General features: G+C 39.2%; 1 protein-coding gene across 1 annotated transcript; it reads left to right on the top strand.

The window, feature by feature from the left end:
• Positions 1–990: 990 nt before the first annotated feature.
• Positions 991–21,397, top strand: slc12a10.1 (solute carrier family 12 member 10, tandem duplicate 1). The gene is made up of 28 exons (XM_071910921.2): positions 991–1,021; positions 2,766–2,975; positions 3,527–3,683; positions 4,863–4,997; positions 5,611–5,686; positions 6,285–6,380; positions 7,079–7,218; positions 7,889–7,999; positions 8,243–8,354; positions 9,289–9,419; positions 9,648–9,732; positions 10,773–10,930; positions 11,174–11,281; positions 11,600–11,723; positions 11,962–12,063; positions 12,928–13,083; positions 13,301–13,400; positions 14,058–14,169; positions 14,917–15,051; positions 15,466–15,572; positions 16,381–16,463; positions 16,778–16,846; positions 17,547–17,651; positions 18,016–18,127; positions 18,712–18,798; positions 19,212–19,347; positions 19,840–19,907; positions 21,214–21,397. The coding sequence occupies exons 2-28, from the start codon at positions 2,782–2,784 to the stop codon at positions 21,350–21,352; spliced, it is 3,138 nt and encodes a 1,045-aa protein (XP_071767022.2). The 5' UTR covers positions 991–1,021; positions 2,766–2,781; the 3' UTR covers positions 21,353–21,397.
• Positions 21,398–22,092: the final 695 nt, after the last annotated feature.

The following is a 22,092-nucleotide window of genomic DNA, read 5'->3' as shown; positions in this document are numbered from 1 at the left end:
CTATTTTTTATTTTTTATTTTGATGGCATATTTGGTGCTCAGTGCTTGTTGCTGTGGTGTTTCTGCGCTGAACTTCCCAGAGATCACCTGTCAATCAAACAGTGTGGGATGGAACTGGATATAGGTTGAATCACTATTGTCTTATATTAATCGGAGATAAAAAAGTAGCAAAACAGACATTTATTCATGTGAAAATGTTGTGAATTATTAATTTAAAATCTTATTTTTTTTTAAAACAAGTGAAAAAATCTGCCACTGGGCTGCGAAAATTCCAGTGACTTCCATTGCGAATCAACTTGTTTCAATATTATTTTTCAGAACCAAGGGACACTTACAAGTTCATTTAGCCCTTCATCACAAGCATGACTCAAAGGACTTTACAGAGAAAGAGCCTAACTAGATCTATAATTGATCATCTAACAATCAGATCATAGAACAGAATGATATAACACAAACGCAAAGAAGCAAAACAAAGGACATAGATAGACAAAGATACACAATACCAAGTTTTAGGGAGACATAGCAAGCCTACCTATCCTACAACCTTAAACTCTCAGTGCATGCAAGGGAAAATCTTATTAGGAAAAAATGGAAGAAACCTTGGGCGGGTCAAGTACCAGTACATTTCCTTGCCATTAGTAGAGTGATCTGCCTTATTTCAACACATTGTCACAAAATTATTGACAGAAATGAAACTGTATCATAAACAAGTGGAACTATCTGGAGTGCCACTGGCATTTAAAAATATATATATATATATTTTAAGAAAATTAAGATTGTAATTCTCACTCCAAGACTAAATGACTTGTTAAGATAGGACATTTTTTGCAGTGTATTAAGGAGACGGGGAGGATGAGATGTGCGTGTGTGTGTGTGTGTGGGAGGGAGGAAGATGGGAGGAGAGGATGTCACCTAGCCTACTGAAGGTATAAATTTCAGGAGTGGAGTCACAATGTGAAATAAGTAGTGGAGCATAACCCATCTGATGATCGCGTATTCATCTGGAATAGAAAGCAACTGCGTAAGTTCTCAAGACTACATTTTGTTTTAAATTAACTATCAAATAATAGGAATTTTATGTTTTCATGCACTATGCTATGACCATATTAGGATGTTTTAACACCTTTAATATCTGTATTTTTCTGAATTAATATATATATATATATATATATATATATATATATATATATATATATATAAATTCAGAGTCTATTGCTCTGTTCTGTTAGTTTTAACAGTGTCTTTATTATCTCTTTATTCCCCATCTAATCAATGCGTAGGAACTGACTGGTTTGAGGACCATTACATACTCTACAGGTGAAATCCCCAATCTCATTATTAACACTGTTATAAATGACATATTAGCCTAATTGCATTTGGGTAAAAATAGAGGTTCAATGACGCAATGGTAGCTTCTCAAATCGACAAAAAGTTTTGATCTCTCAAGAAAGAAATTATAAATTCATAAGGAATTCTCACGTACAAAATTACTTTTAAATCGTTTGTTATGATTATTGAATATTAGGCTAATTAATCTAAATTATTAATTAAGCCATTCGTCATTGTTTAAAATGTATGAATTATGAATTAATTTGGATCCTGCTGACATAAAAGGACTTCACATCATCACATCAAGCCTGTTTTTTTTCTTCCCAGTTTCACACAGAGCAGCTGAAAACAATGTCCATCTTAACAAGTTACAAGTAATTTTAGCCTCAATTTCAATCTTTAAATGTTATTTTCATAAATCAAATTAAAAAAAAACGGCAGTAGAGTGAGAAAATTCCACTTATTTCTAATGCTGTTTCACTTGTTTAAAGACTTTTATAGAGAAAAAGTGACAATTTGATGGAAGAAAATTCTTGAAAAGTGAAACTAACTCAACTGGCAGATGTTTTCACTTCATAAGACTCAATACTTGATCAAATGACTAAAAAGGAAGTTTCTTTGCAGTGCAGGCCTATAGGCCAAGGACAGTTTCAGTCCGAGGTAAATGTCAGCCCAAAGCCTTTTATGATAATAGTTTGCATTTCAGCGGCTCCGTGACCAACATTACTGACCTCAAACCTATCAGTAAACATTTGCCTACTATAATGGAGCCACATGGTCATGGAGGAGGGCGAGCTGTTTACCAGTGTATACAGAGCCGTCCAGCCGGAATTAATGCAATTTAATCGGCACTTTCCATTGACCTATATGGTCCAGACCAAGTCAAGAGCGAGACCACAGCAAATAATTAACAATTAATACCAAGACCATGTAAAAATATACTGTATATGCTGAAGGCGTTTCTTAAGACCAACATACTGTAGATCTATCAGCAAATCTGCAGTGTAGCTACTATACTCTTTAACATCCAACTAATCAATGAACTGACTAATCAATAGGCCTATAGAAGTCGGACCATTAGCCTACATACACAGGCTTCTACATGTGAAAATAAACCAAACAATAAAAGTGAAGAACATATTTGTATATTTTAGATTGGCGGGTAGAGTCGAGTCAACATCCAATATAGTGTCCAAGAAAAGTCAAGAGTCAAAATAGGCAGGAGGTCAAGACAAGTCCAGGTCAGAATCATGAAAGAATTATACTGGTCTAGGCATGAGCCCGAGACAAGTCCAAGGTGTCAGAAAAGAGGTCTCAAGGACTACAGCCCTTCAAAGAGGATGATAGGTTCACGATTCATGCAGCCGGAAATGGGAATTTCTGAATCAAATAGTGAAGCTGTTGCTCATAATTGGTTTACCCCTCATTTCCGAAAGGCACCACCACGTGCCAATGGGTCAGCGCACATCCAAACGTAGCGGGGCAGACCAGGAGGTTCTCCCCCACGTCCGCTTCTCTGCCAGCGAAGAAGGACCCCCCAGGTACTCGCCACACCGGTTTGACCAGTTCGACACCAGCGGGCAGCAGCAAGATGTCGCGCACCTCGAACTTCCGCCGACCATCGTTGTCTCCGACCTGGATGGAAGGTTAGCCTATTATTGCTCCATGTTTTTAAATGTAGTTTTTATTTCTGTTTTAGGTTCAATTCAACTTTCTAATTCGGTTCAATTTTAGTCGGGTTTGATTTAGTTATTAAACCTGTTCTCATTTTAGTTTAAGGTTTTGCACATAGCCTAATTTAGTTTTTTTCTCTTTTCGTTTGTCCTTTTTCTTTAAGGGTGTTTGCTTCATCATTCATGTTTTTTTTTGTTGTTTCTTTTACATATATATTAATTCCATTAAATTGGGGAGAATAATTTGACGTCATGACATAAATTATTGCTCTCTCTACATTGGAGAATGAAAAAATTCTGAATTTTTATCTTCACTTTTATTTCACGTTTCATTTTCCTGTTAGTTTTTTTTTACATCATTGTTTGAATTATTTTTTGCCATTATTAGATAGTTCAGTAAAGAGACAGATGACAAGGGTTAAATGGTAATCACCTTGGCCCACTTAGCCACCAGGACGCTTCCCTTGTTCCCTTGTTTAACGTTTTTTGTTGGTAATAACTTTGCTCGGACATCCTGCCCACAGAGCGTCAGAGCTCCGGGACTCGAGGCAGGAGTTGCGGAGATCTTCCATCTACAGCACGATGGACCTGGTGCCACAGCTGGATCTGTACGCCAACTCACTCCAGGGCCGGCAGTCCAGGAGCAGGCCTTCTCTGGAGGCTCTCCGCAGAGCGTTTGATGTAGGTGCTCACCGCTGGCCTCCACAGCTCAAACTGCCTTAACTCACTACTCAAACTGTTATTTTGGTTTATAGATTCCCAAATCCATTTTGGGCATTTTATTTAGTGTGTTGATTTGTTTTTTGGTAACTGCAAGGGTGTAAACTTTATACTGTATCCCTTGTGCTTCATTGCCTTGCAGATCAAGGTGGTCAGTTGTTCTAATGTGTTAAACTCACTGAGTGAACTTAAGACAATAACTATAACAACAGCAAATATCTGGTCATATTGACAAGCGCTTTATAATTGAATCCACTAATTGATGAACTGCATTCCATTGTTATATATATATAGATAGATAGATAGATAGATAGATAGATAGATAGATAGATAGATAGATAGATAGATAGATAGATAACTTTATTGATCCCAGGAGGGAAATTGAATTGTCATAGCAGCCAAGATACATTAAAACACAGATAACAAGATACATTAAAACATGGATAACAAGATACTTTAAAACAGATAAGAACACAAGAGGCTATGATGACTAAGAAGAAGAGTGACTAAATGAATAAAGATATAAATACTTGACAACTAGTGAGGTTCATAAATAAGATGCAACAATGTATACCATAAAAGTACATATTAATAGTGCATATTAAAAGTGCATATTAAAAGATGAATAAAGTCCAAAGTAGTAGCAGCAGATATTTTTCACCTGTGAGGTAGTTTTAATGTCAGTTGTTCTAAAATTTGCATTGGGGATATAGGGATTGAACTGGATACTAATTTTCATCATCATTATTTTTTTCATTTTTCTCAGAAATAGACATATGATCCAGACTTCCTGTAACTTTATCCAAACAAGAAGAAGGAAGTGTTTCTGAGACATAACTCAAGTACAATGCATTCTGGGAAATCCGCCAATAAACTAACAATGCTTCTTATTCAGCTGCCGTATGCTCGGTTACTGAATGCTTGGTACGCTGTTAGACTTATCATTTTAAGACACATCGACTCCTGATTGAACTTATGAAGCTGATGACTGTTAAGTTGAAACTGACAAACACATTTATATCCATTGCCTTCATGATGAAAGATGAGTTAGTTTTACTAAATTGTGCAATGAGTTTTTACAGTGTAACAAAATGATAAACCTCTCCAACTTTCCCTTTTTGTGTACTATCTATTTGTCAGGATGCGGAGTCGGGGAACCACACAGATGAGTCTGGAGTTAGCAGTCTAGCGGTCATAGACGGAGGAAATGAAGAGTCACCGGGTCCGCAGGTGGAGAAAGCCCCTGTGCGATTCGGCTGGGTGACTGGAGTCATGGTGAGAGAGGAATGTGTGTAGTGGCCTACAGATGTTGGGACGCAAGCACGCACACACACATACGGACAAGAAAATCATACTGCGATTATTTTAATTAATTATTTGAATTCAGTGGTGGAAAGAGTGCTCAAGTGGAAGTACTGTTACTTTGCTGATATTTTACCTAAGTAGAAGTAAAAGTGCTGGTGTAAAAATCTATTGAAGTAAAAGTAAAAAGTAGCTCATTTAAAAAAAGTAAAAGTTACTGAGTTACCGTTTAGAAAAGAGAAAGTTGTTACATGTGATCTTTTACATGCAATTCTAACATCATAAAATTGTTCATAAGTAAAAGTAAAATAACTGACTTTAACAAATTCTCAAAAAAGTACAAGTAGACAAAAAAGCTACTCCATTACAGTGATGTGAGTAAATGTAATTAGTTACTTCCACCCTTGATTACAGTGTCATAAACATCACAGTAAAAACTCATAACACACATTCAGTGATCGTCTGTGATAGATCCACACCTGGCAACATGCACACACACACACACACACACACACGTACGCACACACACACACGCAGACTTACGTTCCTGTCTTAGTGAGTTCTGATTATTGATTAATTGCCACAGATGCGTTGTATGCTGAATATTTGGGGAGTCATCCTGTTTCTCCGCCTGTCGTGGATCACCTCTCAAGCGGGCATCTGTGAGTTATCACTTCATTCACTTCCATTCATTCAAACCCTCCATTCCTTTGTTTTCTCACTACAGCGCTCCCTCGCTTCTGTTTATCCCTCTTATCTATGACCTTCATAACTATGTCTGACACATTACGTTCCTAGAAAATAGTTTGTGCAGTGCATGTACATCCCAAGTAGAACTTTACCTGAAGGTCAGGGTACTGAAGTCAGTACTAAGGAAAGGGAAAATATTATTCCCATTTTAGGTTGAAACGCTGCACAAGAAAACCCTATTCTTTGTTCCTTTATTCAGTATATTGCCACATATATTGCTGTTATATTTGAGAAACAAATGCATGTCCATTGAAATCCAGTGATCTTTCCCTGTGTGAAAATTCACAGCTGAGATGTGACGATTCAGTTACATTTTGACAATACGACAAATTTTCCTCCATTTTATTACAGTAAGTAGATGCTGCTCAGTGAAGAGCAGACATGAACAGACATGCAGAACAAAAAATTATTGTTCTCAGTTCTCAGGTATAGAGGAGTGAAGTGTCTTCCCTTCTACAAAAAGAAAAAGATGATTATCTTACTGTTGAATATCTTCCCTCCTCCCATCAGTGTTGACTTGGCTTATTATCCTGATGTCTGTGTTGGTGACCTCGGTGACCGCCCTCTCCGTCTCCGCCATCGCCACCAACGGGAGGGTCGTCTCAGGTCAGTGACATTGTGTGTCTGGGGGAATATGCAAAACACGAGTAATCTGAGCTTCAAGCTAATGGTTGAAAAGACACAAGGGTGGGAATTCTTGCCCTACAGTGTGGTTGTGTACACTTTCTCTGTCTGTTGTTGGAAACATCAATGGATTTATGTGTTTAATCAGACAATAGCAACCCAAACTCTTCCTTCTACAGTGCACAGGGTTATTATAGTTTGGGGTTTTTCGTGAGTTTTTTGAGTGAGTTCATTTATTTATTTATTTATTTCTAAACAAATGTTTAGTTTTAGTGCATTTTTCTTATTTTTTTATTTTCAGCTCCAGTTTTAGTTTTTTGGTATAACCTTTAAAGGAATAATGATAGAAGTTCAGAACAGGTAATACAAACAATAAATCATAAATTGTTTTATTTTATTATTTATTCACATGAATTTTTCAGTTGGCGTTCAGTAAAAGTTGCTAAAAATTGTTTGCCCAAAAAAATCATTCTCTTTTTTTTCCCATGCACATAAACAAAAAGACATGTCACCTATGCTTTTATTTTATTTTAGTTTATTTTACAAGTAGACAAGATAGTTTTATTTCAGTTTTAGTTTTTTCACAAAGGCCTGTTTTTATCTAGTTTTCATCTTAGTTTGAGTTCACAATAATAACCTTACTTCTACTCCACTCCTCTTTGGTCCAACATAATGTTCAGGTGGCGCTTACTTCATGATTTCCCGGACGCTGGGTCCTGAGATGGGCGGGCCTATTGGGGTGGTGTTCTCCTTCGCCAACGCCCTGGCTTGTGCCCTCAACACCGTTGGCTTTGCAGAGACCGTCCGCGATCTGCTTCAGGTTCGACTGTACTATTGCCTCTAAGACAACTGTGCTGCATCACCAGAATTTTGCTTTATCTTTCTTTTGACTCAGAAGACAAATTCTTGGCAGGGCAAGAAGCCCCCAGGATATAACACTTTGGTACTTTGTTTCAGTTAGATATTTTAGCCATTTACAGACCTTTTATTTCACAAAATGTGACTAAAAGCTAAATACAACCCACACCCAATTATTGGTATAAATTCAAACTGGCAATCTCCTGGCTACTAGTTTACAAGACTAAATTTCCCTCAGGATAAGTTCTTTAATTCCACTTTGACATACTTGGAAGATATATAAGATTTATTTAATATATCCAATTTGGGGGAAAAAAAAAACTAGGATTCATTAGTCAGTATTTCAAAACCACAGATATTTCTGCCCTCAAAATCATGACTATTAAGTAAGCAAAGGTCTTAAGATGACTTCTCACTTTAATGTTAACCCAAAATGTGTTCTACTTGCATGTCAGCAATCATTTTGTAAGAGTAGGTGTTGATTCTTTTAAAAGGTGGTTGTCTCATTTTGGAATTCAACTTTTCATGCACCAGTAAGGCATGCAACTGAACACCGGCTGTGGTTCATGTTTGTGTTTGAATGATCTGATAGCGACTGGATGCTCATTGGTTCACTGGCTGTGTTGATGTAGGAGTTTGATGTCGTCATGGTGGATAAAACCAATGACGTCCGCATCGTGGGTGTGATCACAGTGACTCTGCTTCTGCTCATTTCATTGGCTGGAATGGAGTGGGAGGCAAAGGTGAGCCTATATCCTGATACACTCATTGTTTTTGCAGTGCTATTATTTCCTGGAGTTGTGGTAAACTCATAGAGTATTGCACCTCTCTCTAACACCCACATGTCCTTTCTTCCCTCTGTCCACATCGCTCCGTCTCTTACTCGCTCTCTCTCCTCACTTTTCTTTCTCTCTTTCATTCTTCTCTCCTCTCTTGCTTTCTCCTCTCTCCCTTTCTCTCCCTCTGGCTCTCCATGTCTCTCTCAGACCCAGATTGTGTTTTTCCTAGTTCTCATGGTCTCATTCGCCAACTACTTTGTGGGCACAGTGATCCCTGCCAGTCCGGAGAAACAAGCCATGGGCATCTTTAGCTACCGCAGTGAGTTTTAGTTTCACAGCACACACAATTGTTCTTTAATACAGCAATCAATCGTCCCCTGGAGGGCATTCTTTACCTGATAATGTGAAATAGCTGATGCAATAGATGAGAGGTTCAGCTAAATGCTTACGGCAGCACCAAAGTACCTGTAATAGAACTTGAAATTGCCACAGAGGTATTATGGCTTTCATATAACAGTTAGCAATGCCAATCATCACCCAATTAAAACCCCTCAGAACAAATTCATGTAGTGTCTGCCCAACCCATATTTACATCTCATACTCATAATCCTTTCTCTTGTCATCAAGCGATGTCCAGGGCATTTTGCTTTGTTTTGTTTGCACACAAAAAACAAAAGAAAACTGACTGAAAAGTTTTCTTCAAAGTGATATACATCCATAAGAATAAAAAGAACAGGAGAAACTGCAAAAGACCAAACAGATTGCTTGGCTCAAACCTCCCATACACTAATTTGTTTTTGCAGATCATTAACTTGCTCCTTGGTTACCAAAAGAGTTGGCACAGCAACAAGAGACTGGAGCGAGTCTTTGGCCAATGAGATTGCTTGCCTGAAACTATCCATCATGTATAATATTGCTCCAGGATTACCATTGAACAGTATGGCCAAGACAAGGATTCATGACCAACTAAGATGATTGATATTACTTGTTGAGAAGACTAAGTGATTCTAAGTTTGTCTCCATAACAAAGTTATAACCTAGGACTAATACCTAGACTTCTTTCGGCTGTGACACCATAGAAATCCCTTTGTCAAAGCCAACATATTTCACCAAAATTTTAACAGTTTACACAATATTTCATTATCAGGTTTTTAGGATTTTAACTCTTTGAACTTTAAAATAATAACAAAAGATGCCAGTATTAAAAATCAAGTTTATGTGTGGACTGCAGTGGTTTCTGTCCCCTTGTCCAGGCGAGATTTTCATATCCAACCTGCTACCAGACTCGAGAGCATCTGAAGGCAACTTCTTCCAGATGTTCGCCATTTTCTTCCCCTCTGCCATCGGCATCCTGTCTGGAGCCAACATCTCTGGAGACCTCAAGGTATGACAAGGAAGAAAGAAGGCACAGAGAGATAATGACACTACTACCACTACTACTACGTACCACTAATAATAATAATGCTTTTTATTCATAATGCTCTTTTCTCATGCCCAAAGCCCTAAACAAACTTGTCTCCAATCTTTTTTTCACATTGGATGTTTGTGTTTTCATGAGGACTATTTGAATTTTGACTCATGATTATGTATTTTTACTTTGAACGTTTTGCAGGACCCAGCAACTGCTATCCCCAAAGGAACTCTCATGGCCATTTTCTGGACGACATTGAGCTATCTGGCTGTTTCTGCAACTGTTGGTGAGCTTCTCGCTTGATGTGCTTTTATTTTATCTTGAGTGCCACAACTAACAGGTAAAGAAGCCTGTGACTTGGAGCTTGTTCTGGACTGGCTGAGAAAATCTGGGAAAGGAAAATGAATGATTAATGCTGATCCCTTTCTCAACAGCTGCTGGTGACGTGTCTTATTTTAAAGGTCTTTTTTACTCTGATTGGAAAAATTATTTTAGGTTTTAGTAGAGCACATGTTCTCAACACAATAGGCGATGGTACACATTTATTGAACCCTCTCAGATGCACATACTCTCTGCAGCGATTCAGTCCATAATTTTTCAGTTGCTAGTTTAAGATAATGTGAACTGCACTGGCCTGGCTATTTGTTTGCATAATTAAAGACGAGTGAAGTGCTTTGAGCATAGCCTGGTAAGACCATCCTGATCACGTGACCTCACATTCTGTTTCGCTCCACGGATCAGTCTGGACTTCTAGCCCCCCACATCAGGCGGGAGTACTTGCCTTGACAGACAAACTCCTTCAGCCAATCAACGAATCTAAATTCAAATCCACACGGAAGAACGGCGAAAACGTCTTTTCCGTCGAGAAACTCCGCTAGTGCATACTCTTGTTCTTGTTTAATTGTTGTTATTGAGTCTATTTCTGCAATAACTGCACTTATAGCTGTGTTTACTCTACTAACGTTAACGTTACCGAACTGAACCCCAAACCCCATCAGCCAATAGCAGATTACCAGTTCAGTACCCTACTTTTCACGATTAGATGTCAGGCTTCACCACAGATTAGGGTTTGGGGTTCAGTTACTCTTTAAGCACCAATTCTGTATTTAAAAAAAAAAAAGAAAAAAAAAGAAAAAAAGTTAGGTGCAGTAAGGGGAAGCTGTCAATAGGGGTGTGCTGTCGTGCACACAGCACCCGTACACCCAACGTCTATGGTCCTTACCTCCAGGGGTGCTGTTGTTGTGTTGCTGAGAATTTGCCTACAGGGATCAGTATAGTGTCACATTACATCATTATTTTGACGTCTGCCTCTTCCCTCTCCTCCAGGCTCATGCGTGGTGCGGGACGCCTCGGGCAGGCTGAGTGACAGTCTGACTGGGAACTTCACTGAAGGCTGTGTGGGAGTGGGATGCAGTCTGGGCTGGAACTTCACACAGTGCATCGAATCACAGTCTTGTGGATTTGGTCTGGCTAACAACTTAAAGGTACCATTGCGTCCAATTATATAAGGCCTTCTGCTTACAATTACTTATATTTGTAGTATGGGTGGCTCCACTGGGAACAAACCACAATTTTCCCTGAAGTTGGGTGATCGTTGATGTTTATGCCGATGTTTATTATTGTCGTATGTCACATAAAATTTACTTTACGGTTTCACACATTCTTAATGCAAATAAAGAATGCCACAATACACAAAAGAGTCATTTGTCTGTGTGAAATCCTAACAGGTACTCGGCCAAGTTTCAGGTTTCTACTACCTCATCACTGCTGGTGTCTTTGCAGCCAGCTTGTCGTCCGCCCTCGCCTTCCTCGTCTCCGCCCCGAAAGTCTTTCAGGTGAGAAACGACAGCCACACTCCAGCATCAAGAATTTGCATCACACTTATTTATTTATTTATTTTTTAAACAAAATTACAAAGTGCTGCAAAAGAAAAAGGAACAAAACAAAAATGAGCAGTCACCTTTAAAATGAGCTGCACTGCTGGTTCTATTGAGGCACTCTCACCAAAATTCAGAAATGACTTGAAACTTTTAAACATAGCTCGGAGAAAAAGTACAAATCTAGCATTATTAACAGTATTAATAAGTGTGGTAAGGCTGATATGACACGCATTTTTTGTTTTGTGAGCACATATTTACCGCCTCATCTGTCAGTGTCTGTGCAGAGACAACATATACCCGTACATTGGATTCTTTGCAAAGGGTTATGGGAAAAACGATGAGCCTCTCCGGGCGTATCTACTCTGCTACTTCATTGCTTTGGCCTTCATTCTGATTGGTAGGTGTGATATAACACTGATGTGTAGGTTTTCATTATTAGAATTGATTGATTGATTCACTGACAGACACATCCTTGTTTGTGCTAATCTCTTAACATAGTTGAATGAAATAAGGTATTTTCACCTTTTGATCAAGATTAAATATCTATATATGGACAAAAGTTTAAAGAGCCTGCATTTTTTTGAATGAACAGTTGATGGGTAATGTATTTTTGGCTTGTCTCTACTGTGTTATAGCTGAGCTGAACACCATCGCTGCCTTGATCTCCAACTTCTTCCTCTGTTCCTACGCTCTCATCAACTTCAGCTGCTTTCATGCTTCCATCACCAATTCACCTGGTGAGTTATCTGCTCACACACTACACTACACAACTTCACACATCCTGTTAAGGCCGAACAAATACACACCGTCATAAATAAACAACTTTATGTCACTGCACTTCTCTGAGGTTTTCCTTCTGTTTAAACCATTTCTCTTTAACGTTGCACCGGGAAAAAGATCCCTATTCCACAATGCTGTTCTTTTTATTAGATTCCTGTAACTAGGCTTTGCGGTTGCGCCACAAATCTCCTCGCAATCACGCCTGGCTCCATCACGGAAGGCCATATCGGAGAATTGCTTCTGCGAAAATAAAATATAAATATATAACCAGGCTAGAAAAAGAGAGATATCTGAAAAATACTTTTGTGTAGATCCATTCAGTAACATTATAAGTAAAATTCAATACTCCTTTAGCCCTAGTCTCTACTCCAAAACAGCTAGGTTGAGGAGAGTCAGCTCTGTTAACCTGAACAAACCACTTGTTTTTGGCACTGTTAGTTAGTTAGCTAACTAGCCGGTAGACTAATTTAGCACAGCAACTAAGATAGAGTATTAGCCACTAACGCTAGCTTCTACTAGCTTCTGCAAACCAAAAGTGGCAGTTACCTGACTAGCATGGTTAGCTAGCTAACATGAAGACATTTTCTTAACACAAAATCGATGAGATGTATCAGTGGCAAAATTATCAGTTCCCAGTCAACAGCAGCACAGAAATTCATGTCTATTCAATTCTGTTGAGTGTGTCACCATAGGCTACATTTAGAAACGCAATCAGCTATTCACAGCCACTGTCGCCTAAGAGCTGAGGACCTCCAATATGGCCGCCAGAGGCTGGTGACATCACCTGAAAGTCCTCTGTTGTACATTGTTGCCCCCTGCAGGTTGGAGGCCTTCATTTCACTACTACAGTAAATGGACAGCTTTGTTTGGAGCAGTGATCTCGGTGGTGCTGATGTTCCTGTTGACCTGGTGGGCCGCTCTCATCACCTTCTGTATCATCTTCTTCCTGCTTGGATACGTCGCCTACAACAAGCCGCGTGAGTAAACACCAAATTACACTTTGAAGTCTGTATGTTTCTAATTAGGCCAATGTAAGTAAAAGAGTGGTATCATTCGCAAATTATACTTTCTGTGTGTTTTGTCTCCCTTTCTCCCAACATCCCTTTCTCAATTGTGTCCCCTCTCCCATATTCCCTTCACTTCTGTGTGTGTGTGTGTGTGTGTGTGTGTGTGTATGTGTGTTGGACTCCACAGAGGTAAACTGGGGCACATCAGTCCAGGCTGGTACATACAACATGGCTTTGTCCTACTCCGTCTCGCTCTCTGGGGTGGAGGATCATGTCAAGAACTTCAGGTGATCGATCAAGTAGCTCCACGTCATATTGATCATATATATATATCGATAATCCTCAAACTGTATAGCAATAGCTTTTTCCTCTTCGAGCATGTGTGTCGTCCTTGTAAGTTATAAAAACACCTCAGTGTGGTACGTAGTATTGTCAACAATCCCCAGAATATCAACATATAGCCTTTTGATAGTATTTGTCTGATACATTTGAATCATAAGAACACCAGAAATGGCAGGAAAAAATACATGTATTGGAAATCTAGGATTTTTATATTTTTCTAGTGGATAGTCTCCAGATAAGGTCACCAGCTAAATACCTAAAATGTAAACATATTTAATCTGTTACCTTGTATTCTCATTTGGTTTTCTGGGATTTGATCCACACAGCTACAAATATATTTACATGATTTTTATTTTTTACAGTGTTTCATGTGTCTTACCTGTTATTCTCAGACACAGACACACACACACACACACACACACACACACACACACACCTGGTATTCTCATTATTATCTGGTATTCTCATTTGGTTGCCTGATATCTCAGTTTCTCAACATATTCCCATTTTTCTTTTAGAAGTGATTATCGATAGTGATAGTGATTATTACAACGATTATCGATGAATGTCTCATGTGTGCTTCTGTTTTGGCCTCTCACCAGACCCCAGTGCCTGGTCCTGACTGGGCCCCCAAACCAGCGGCCGGCCCTGGTGGACTTCGTTGGCTCCTTCACCAAGCATATAAGCCTCATGATCTGCGGAGACATCCTCATGGTCTGTCATATGATAAATGCATACCGATGAGAGTTTCAGAGTCTCATTCCAAAACAAGACCATTTGAAAAGAATGGCACTTACACTTACTAAAAATTAATGATAACAAAATATAATCTCTTTAATCCTCTTTAAATGTAACCTAAGTCATCGGTTAACAAAATTATATTCAATGTTGAACGTCATCTAACTCCCAGTTAATTCCAAATTGGATATACAGTGTAACATTTTAGATCAAAACTGAGTTGGTCATGCACACATTATTATATTATGAGTAGTGTTATACTTATATACTATATAATTTGATAAATTGCGTTGTACTTGCATGTAAAAAATATAGTATCATACAATGCAACCTGATACACAAAGGTTACATACATGATATATTTGGAAAACTTCACCTGAGTTATAAAGTTAATAATTATCATAATTTCATGCCAAAGTAGCAAGTTATTGTCCACCTTATCCATTTAATTCTTTGTATTAAGAAAAAAATCCAAGCCTAAACATGCTCCATATAGGCAAATTTGTTATCGTTTTGTTTCTGATAGCGTGACAATGTCATATTGAGAATCTACAGTAGTATAATAATACATCAAAGCACATCGCCGCATGTATATGTTTTATTTCTGTAAATTGCTTTTAAGTCTTTCATTAAATCTCCTGACCAGCACCATATCTCCATTATAAAGTCCATTAGTTCTATAAACATTGTCTTGTACCTTCTACAACCGTCTGTCCTCTTCAGGAGCAGGACAGGCAAACTCGGCCCCAGAATGCAACAGATTGTTTGGTGAAGTGGCTGAACAAGAGGAAGGTGCGCTCGTTTTACACGCCTTTCGCTGGAGACAGCCTCAGAGTCGGAGCTCGACACTTGCTGCAGGTAGGTTTGTCTCTTTAACGTGACTTCACACAAAGCACTTCTGCAGGCAAAGTGGTGGTTCTGATCTGGCTTCACAGTCATATGTTAAGATGACAAACTGGTTAAAGGCAGGGTTAAGTTATTTTTTGCAAGTTTGTAAAGATGCCCAAATAACTGTCCATGTGTCCATAGATAGCTCATTTGGTTCAATTTTTTAAACAGATTTTTTGTTACTTCTGTCTCTTCATTCACTTTCCTCCTCTTGCATTCGATCCCCACCACACATCATTCATCGGGTGCTTATCATTTCTCCCATTAAAAACTAGATAATATCTCACCGTGTAGGACCCGGGACCACCCGTGTATCAGTAACCTGTACTATATGAACCAATAACCTGCAACATAATTTCTGTTCTCACTGGGCATTTCTTCAAGGCTTCTGGTCTTGGCAAGCTGAAGCCCAACACTCTGGTCCTGGGCTTCAAGACAAACTGGAGGGAAAGCTCCCTTGAGAGCCTGGAAGACTATATCAGCACCATATAGTAAGTATAGTCATAGTCACAACATATTTTAGTACAATTTAATAATTGTAATTTTTACTGCCCCCTAGCAGAAAATGACCAGGGCTTTGATAGGGTTGTTGATCAATACCAATGACTCAATGATTACTTCACCAAGTGAGATTTCTGGCTTTCAAAATTCACTTTTTTATTTAAACAAAAGTCTCCTTCCCTCACCTACTTGCATTTTCCACTGTACCAGAGACTTGTGTAGGAGGAGATACATTCTATCGATGCTGTTGCGATTCCTACTGGTTGCCAATAGAAGTCGATAAATGTCGTAGATTATTCGACGCCCCTTTAAGGAAATGTTAAAATAAAGGTAAATGCAAACTTCAAACAAAACTGCTTGGCACGAAACGCTGTTGTCAGGAGAAAACTTTGTAAGTCTAATTTTACTGATTTACATGGTCCGCTATTTTGTCAGGAAATTCAGTGAACCGTGTATGTTGTATGTTACAAATGCATTGTTGCCACACTAAAAATAAGGCTGTGGTATATTTCCTTATCTCCGACTGAGATAATATTTGCATAATTTTTACAATTCCAAACCCTGCTGAAGGCTGTACTGTCTCAAAATGATACATCAAAATGTTGCTTGTTGTTGAGTGGGAGAAGGTGGTAAACCTTGGTGAATAAATGATATGCATTGTGAAAGAGAACTGTTTGAAAGGACTTTTGCAATTTTAAGAATAACTGTGATGTGCACCAACATTTCTCTAAACTTCCCTTTAAAACTGTATTTTCCTTCACCTCTCACTAACGCTTCTCTTATTATTCTTTTCTGTAGCGATACGTTTGACTCCAACTACTGTTTGTGCATCTTGAGGATGATGGATGGACTGGATATCTCTGACCAGTTTGACTGCGAAGGTTAGAAATCCCTCTGTCCTATTGGATATCACATTTGAATTTTCTAGGTCTATTTTCCTACAAAATGGTGTCTTTTAACCATTCCACATATTTCAACGCTGTAGCACCAATAATAAGTAATAAAATGATTTGAAAGGACCACTCCTCATGGATTAAGAATCTTAAAGCATGCACCATGGACTTTGAATCGGACTCATGACTTTTGTCACACGTCATTCCCCATTCTCTCTCTCACTCTTCCCGTCAGTCACTACATGCTGTCTAATAAAAGCAAAAATGCCATAAAAGTGAAGAATATAATCTCTGTCTTCTAGTGAACCAGGGCTTTGAGCCTGATGATCCTGTAGAAAATGAGGACCATCACTCTTCTGAGAGGGGCTCAGGTGAGCACTGACACACACACACACACACACACACACACAGTCTCTCTCATGCACCTGCTGTATGTACGCATGCATATACACTCCCTCACACTCTCCCTCCTTCCCTTCCTAATTCACTCACTCATTTATGTTGCATTCAGGCCAAATGAGAAAGCCGGTAAATACAAGCTTCCTACTTGATAAATACTGTTCACATGAAATGAGACATCACCAGCAAGGAACAACATGAACGATTCTCATCATATAAGTCATTTTGTGATCACAACTCTTAAAAATGCCATAGTGGGACACAATAACTTCTGATTAAGAGCAAGCAAAGCCAAGCAAAGTCAAGCCATTCTGATGGTTATTCCCATATGACGTGAATGCAGCAGTAGTGAAACACACACTCCCTTGTGCAAATACTCGCTCACTCACTCACTTGACACACACACTCCCTCAGTCAGTCAGTCACTCCAGTCACTCACACATACAGTACCTGACATTATACGTAATGAACACATTTTGGAGACACCGTCACCGTATTTATACAAAAATGTCGCAGATTATTGCTTTAAATCATTAAAATCTTATTTCCCATGCTTCCTTGGTAAGAGAGTAAACATGCTTTTCTGCTCACACAAACAAATCCACATTGAAACATTCACTTTGTCTGTCCACGATATTAAGTCTCACCCTTCCCCCTCCGTCTCTTATCCAGCTGACGGCCTTTCTGACAGCATCCCCAATGAGCAGATCAAGACAGTGTTTCAGGACGACCAGGGGAAGAAGACCATTGACCTCTACTGGATCGCTGATGATGGAGGTGAGCCTGACAGCCACGAATCAAACTCCACACAAGGGGTCCCAAACTTCTGACAAAATGTGGACAATACAGTAGTTTTATCTGTAATTGTAAAGCTGTCTTTAAAAAACAAAACAAAAAGAAAGAGAGTAAAAAGAGTATAGAAAGTGCCTGGTATCGCTCCAAAACAGAGTACAGGCCAGAAAGTGAATTATAAAAGCCAGAAATACATTATGGTCGTTTTGCGCTATGGGACAGTAAAAGTACCACTTGTTGCACCTTTAAGATGGAATTTAATTGCGGTGTGGGTGATTCAGAGTTGGCTGCTGTTCTGCGGCACAACTCGCCTTTCTGAGCCGCAGTGTTTCTCTCCCTCTCCGCCCAGGACTGACGCTGCTGGTGCCCTACCTGCTCACCAGGAGGAAACGCTGGCGCCAGAGCAAAGTCAGGGTCTTCATCGTTGGAGATCAGCACAACATGGAGGAAGGCCGCAAGGAGTACGTTTCTATTTTTGCCATACCTTTATGAATACTGACTCTTGACCCTCAGTTGGTGGCTATACAGGAAAACAAATTCACCCCGCTTGACTTTTGGCACATTTTCCTGAGCTACAAAATTAGCGCAAAATGGATTTATTTCGGATTTTACGTCAAGACTCTATGCAAAGTACTCTTTCTATCAAAGTGGAGGGGAAATTCAAGAATCTATGTGAAATCTATGTGAAAACATGAAATTTCAATAACAGGCGATAAAAACAATCTACTTACTCCTTTTACTCACTTGGGCTAAATTGTTTCACTGAGGTCAAAACAAAACATTTTGAATATATTGCGCAATGATTGATGTTAACACAATTGTTCTAATTTGACCTTTCTTGGCAGAAAGTCTTATATCAGATCCCTTCAATACATCTTTGTGGTATTTTAGGGTGTTAGGGTTTATTCTGGTTCATTGAAACTAGCATCCCTCCAACACAATATGCAAAAGGGTGCATAATTAGCTTCCTCTTTCTTGTTCTACTGTATTTCCTGGTCTGAGGAAACTGCAGTTTGCTTTAATGTGCTGACACTTTGATTTTCAGGATGATCTCGCTGCTGAAGAGGTTCCGTCTGGATTTTCATGACGTTATAGTTATGACGGACAGCGAGAAGCTCCCTCTCACCAAAAAGTATGTCCAGCAAAGGTTTACATTCACACTCAACTTCACACAGAAAACTGAAGACTATTATTGATAGAGGAAGGACACAAGACCACCTTTTAGCACTCACCTGAGATAATTAGATCAGTATAATGATAGGTTGTCATTTTCTCTGTCTTGCACAAACGTGAGTTTTATGTTTAGCTTTAGTTTTGAACGTACAAACGATAAAAAAGACATGAAAAAAGAGAGAAAAAAGGAAGAAATGCAAACAGTGCAGGGGAGACAAATAAGGGGCTTTTGAAAACAAAGGACAAAAACAAACACACAAGTAAATTGGATAACAGAAATTTCTACCAATACCAATACAATACTGTACTTGTCAATGCTGGTGCAGGGTGTTACTGAGTCGATTTTGTCCCGTTGTTCTCGTTGCTTCACAGCCTTAACAGGTTTGAGGACATCGTCACCCCCTTCAGGCTGAAGGATGAGCAGCAGGATGGCGTCTCGGCTCAGGAACTGAGACAACGCAGCCCTGGGAAGATATCTGACAAGGAGCTGGAGGCCTTCAGACTTAAGGTGTGTGTGTGTGTGTGTGTGTGTGTGTGTGTGTGTTGTTTGATTGTGATTCCCTGTGAATAAATCCCAAGTCCTCAATGTTCAAGTCCAAGTCACCAAGGTCGAGTCTCAAGTCATCAATACTCGAGTCTGAGTCTAAGTCCGAGTCGCCAGTAATCCATGCTAGAACAAATTAAAACTAACACGGACAAATTTACATCTGTCACATTAAAAGCTAGTTTATTAGTTAGAATGGTGACTCAAGTTGTGGATTTCAGAAAAAAAAAATCATCTGTTATTTGATTTGTGTTTCAAAATAATACAAAAATGAACAAGCAAATTTGAAAATGGTAGCGTAAAGCTATGTGTACAATGGGTTAATTTACAGATCTTCCCATATCAATTCATATGAGAGTCGGGCTCAAGGCTTAGTTCAACACTGTCTGTTGCATGCATTTTTTATGCATGCAATGTAAGATTTTTTCATCTTACATTTATTTCAACCCTTTACAGTCTGAGAGGAAAGTGAGGCTGAACGAAATCATCCGGAGGAATTCACAAAATGCTGCTCTTATCCTGGTGTGAGTATGCAGTTTGAGGTTGAGTGATAACTTATGCTCTGCAAAAATATTCTCATTAACAAGTAGTGTTATCTTGTGTTCAGTCCTAACATTCTTGAATTTCTTAAAACAAGAAAAAAAAACAATGCCAGTGGGGTGAGATAATCTCACTCCAAGAATTTAACAAATGACAATATCTTGAAGCGGATGAAGTGATCTTACATGTCTTATTTCTAGTGCCACCAGAAAATTCATGAAACAAGCAGAATTGCAATTATCTCATCCTATTCAGGTATTTTCACATGCTTGAAGAAAGCACAGTGCAAAATGAAATGATCTGTTAAGATGTGCGCACGCAGTACAAAGACTGGTATCACTGGCCTTTGTTTTGATGTCAAATGACTGCTATCCAAAAGGGATGCAAAGTTGTACACAAACACAGAGCCACTGTACCATTTGCTTGGCAATGTGGTTCAGACAAAAGAGAGAGATGGGAGAGATTAGAGGACATGCATCTCTTTGTTTTAGCTGTCACACAAATGCAGGCAGAGTAGCTATTTTCAGATGTGCTAGATATTTGCAAGACTGCAGTGCACACTAGTTTTACCTTGTGTAAAGCTTTCAATCATATATCAAGTTCAACAAGCACTTATTAGCCGGTTTAATGCATTCTTAGGCTGCATTCACATATAGCGATGCATGGAGCGTTTTTTTGTGAGAAGAAATAAAAAGCAGATCACAATAACATCATCTGACGTTAGCTGACTTGGCTAGCTCACTAACTAGCTGGTTAGCTCTTCTAGCAGACAATACAGTGTTGTGCAACAAACAAAGGCTTACCAGATATTCCCAGTAGACGTCCAGTATAATCCCATACTGCCTTTATTATCGGCGTTGCGGTAATGGAAATTCATTATTACAACAACCAATTTCTCCACGGGCACTTTGACTTTCTCCATCTTTATTGTTGTTATGGGAAACGGCCAGCCTCTCCTTCGTCGTGATTGGTTGGCTGAGAAAAAAGCGATTCACGTAACCTAGCACTTTTCTTAAAAGTTGAACATTTTTCAACTTCTGAAAGCGCTCCACTCTGCCAAAAAAAGCTTTTTCGGGAGCATCCGCCTTTTGAGCGCCTTGTCTCCGCTTCCCATTACTTTTAATGTAAAAGAGGCGCTGGCAGTTGGGAAAAAAACGCTATGTGTGAATGCAATCTTAGAACATAACGAAGCAGGCATTCCCGAATCTCCCCTAGGCGATCAATACAGTGCAATCTTAATCTAATTTTGCTATGTCGGTATGGTCATGTGTAAATGTGGTGTTGTTCCAGGAGCCTCCCAGTGCCGCAGAGCGACTGCCCCAGTGCTCTGTACATGGCCTGGCTGGAAACCCTGACCTGTGGCCTCCACTGCCCCACGGTGCTGATACGAGGAAACCAGCAGAATGTCCTCACCTTCTACTGCCAGTGAACCCGGTTTTATAACAGCGCAGGGACGCACAAGTGATCAGTGAATACCATCTTCTGTCGTCTGTTGTCGAGTATTGGCCTAAACCACAGTTACAGTGACACAGGGATTCACAACACCAACATTATAAAACGATAAATGAAAACGACACCACCCTAACCTTAGATCTTCATTAAGAACAATGAAAAACTCCCCTTCCAGGAGTGCAATTGAAGTCGAGAGTGGGCAAAAAAAGTTTAATTGTTGAAAACAAAATGAGCATAAAGAAAATACACAGAAGGTGCCTAGTGCAGCTTTAAAGGATAATAGCGGTGTTATGTTTATACCAGTGGTCTATGTTTTCCCCTCTCCTTTACATTATTCCTGGTGGCGTCTGCACACAGTCAGCATAGTTGGAGATATCAGGGCTCATTTATTTTTTTGCTTCAGAGGAAGCCGTTTGCTGACATTCATTTTTGTACAGTATGAAAAACAACTTCCACAGACTTGAAAAGCTAGATAATCCATCACAGTGAACATGAAGCTTTAATTTGGTTTTGAACACATTACATAACGCTCTGCTTACTGTCAATCGCCTTGTCAAGTCTCCAGGAAATAATCCCTCAAAAACATGCTGCCTCAAAAAGAAGTTTGCATTTTAAAAACGACAAAGTATGAGCAAATGTTGAAAAATGTAATTAAACGCAGCATTCATTGTAAAACGAATGGGGGAAATATAAACTAGACGTGGACTGGAGTATTGT

Source organism: Centroberyx gerrardi, chromosome 23 (genome assembly GCF_048128805.1).
Source record: "Centroberyx gerrardi isolate f3 chromosome 23, fCenGer3.hap1.cur.20231027, whole genome shotgun sequence".
NCBI lineage: Eukaryota > Metazoa > Chordata > Actinopteri > Beryciformes > Berycidae > Centroberyx > Centroberyx gerrardi.
Note: the sequence above shows the minus strand (reverse complement) of the source record. Positions and strands in the feature narration are given on the sequence as shown.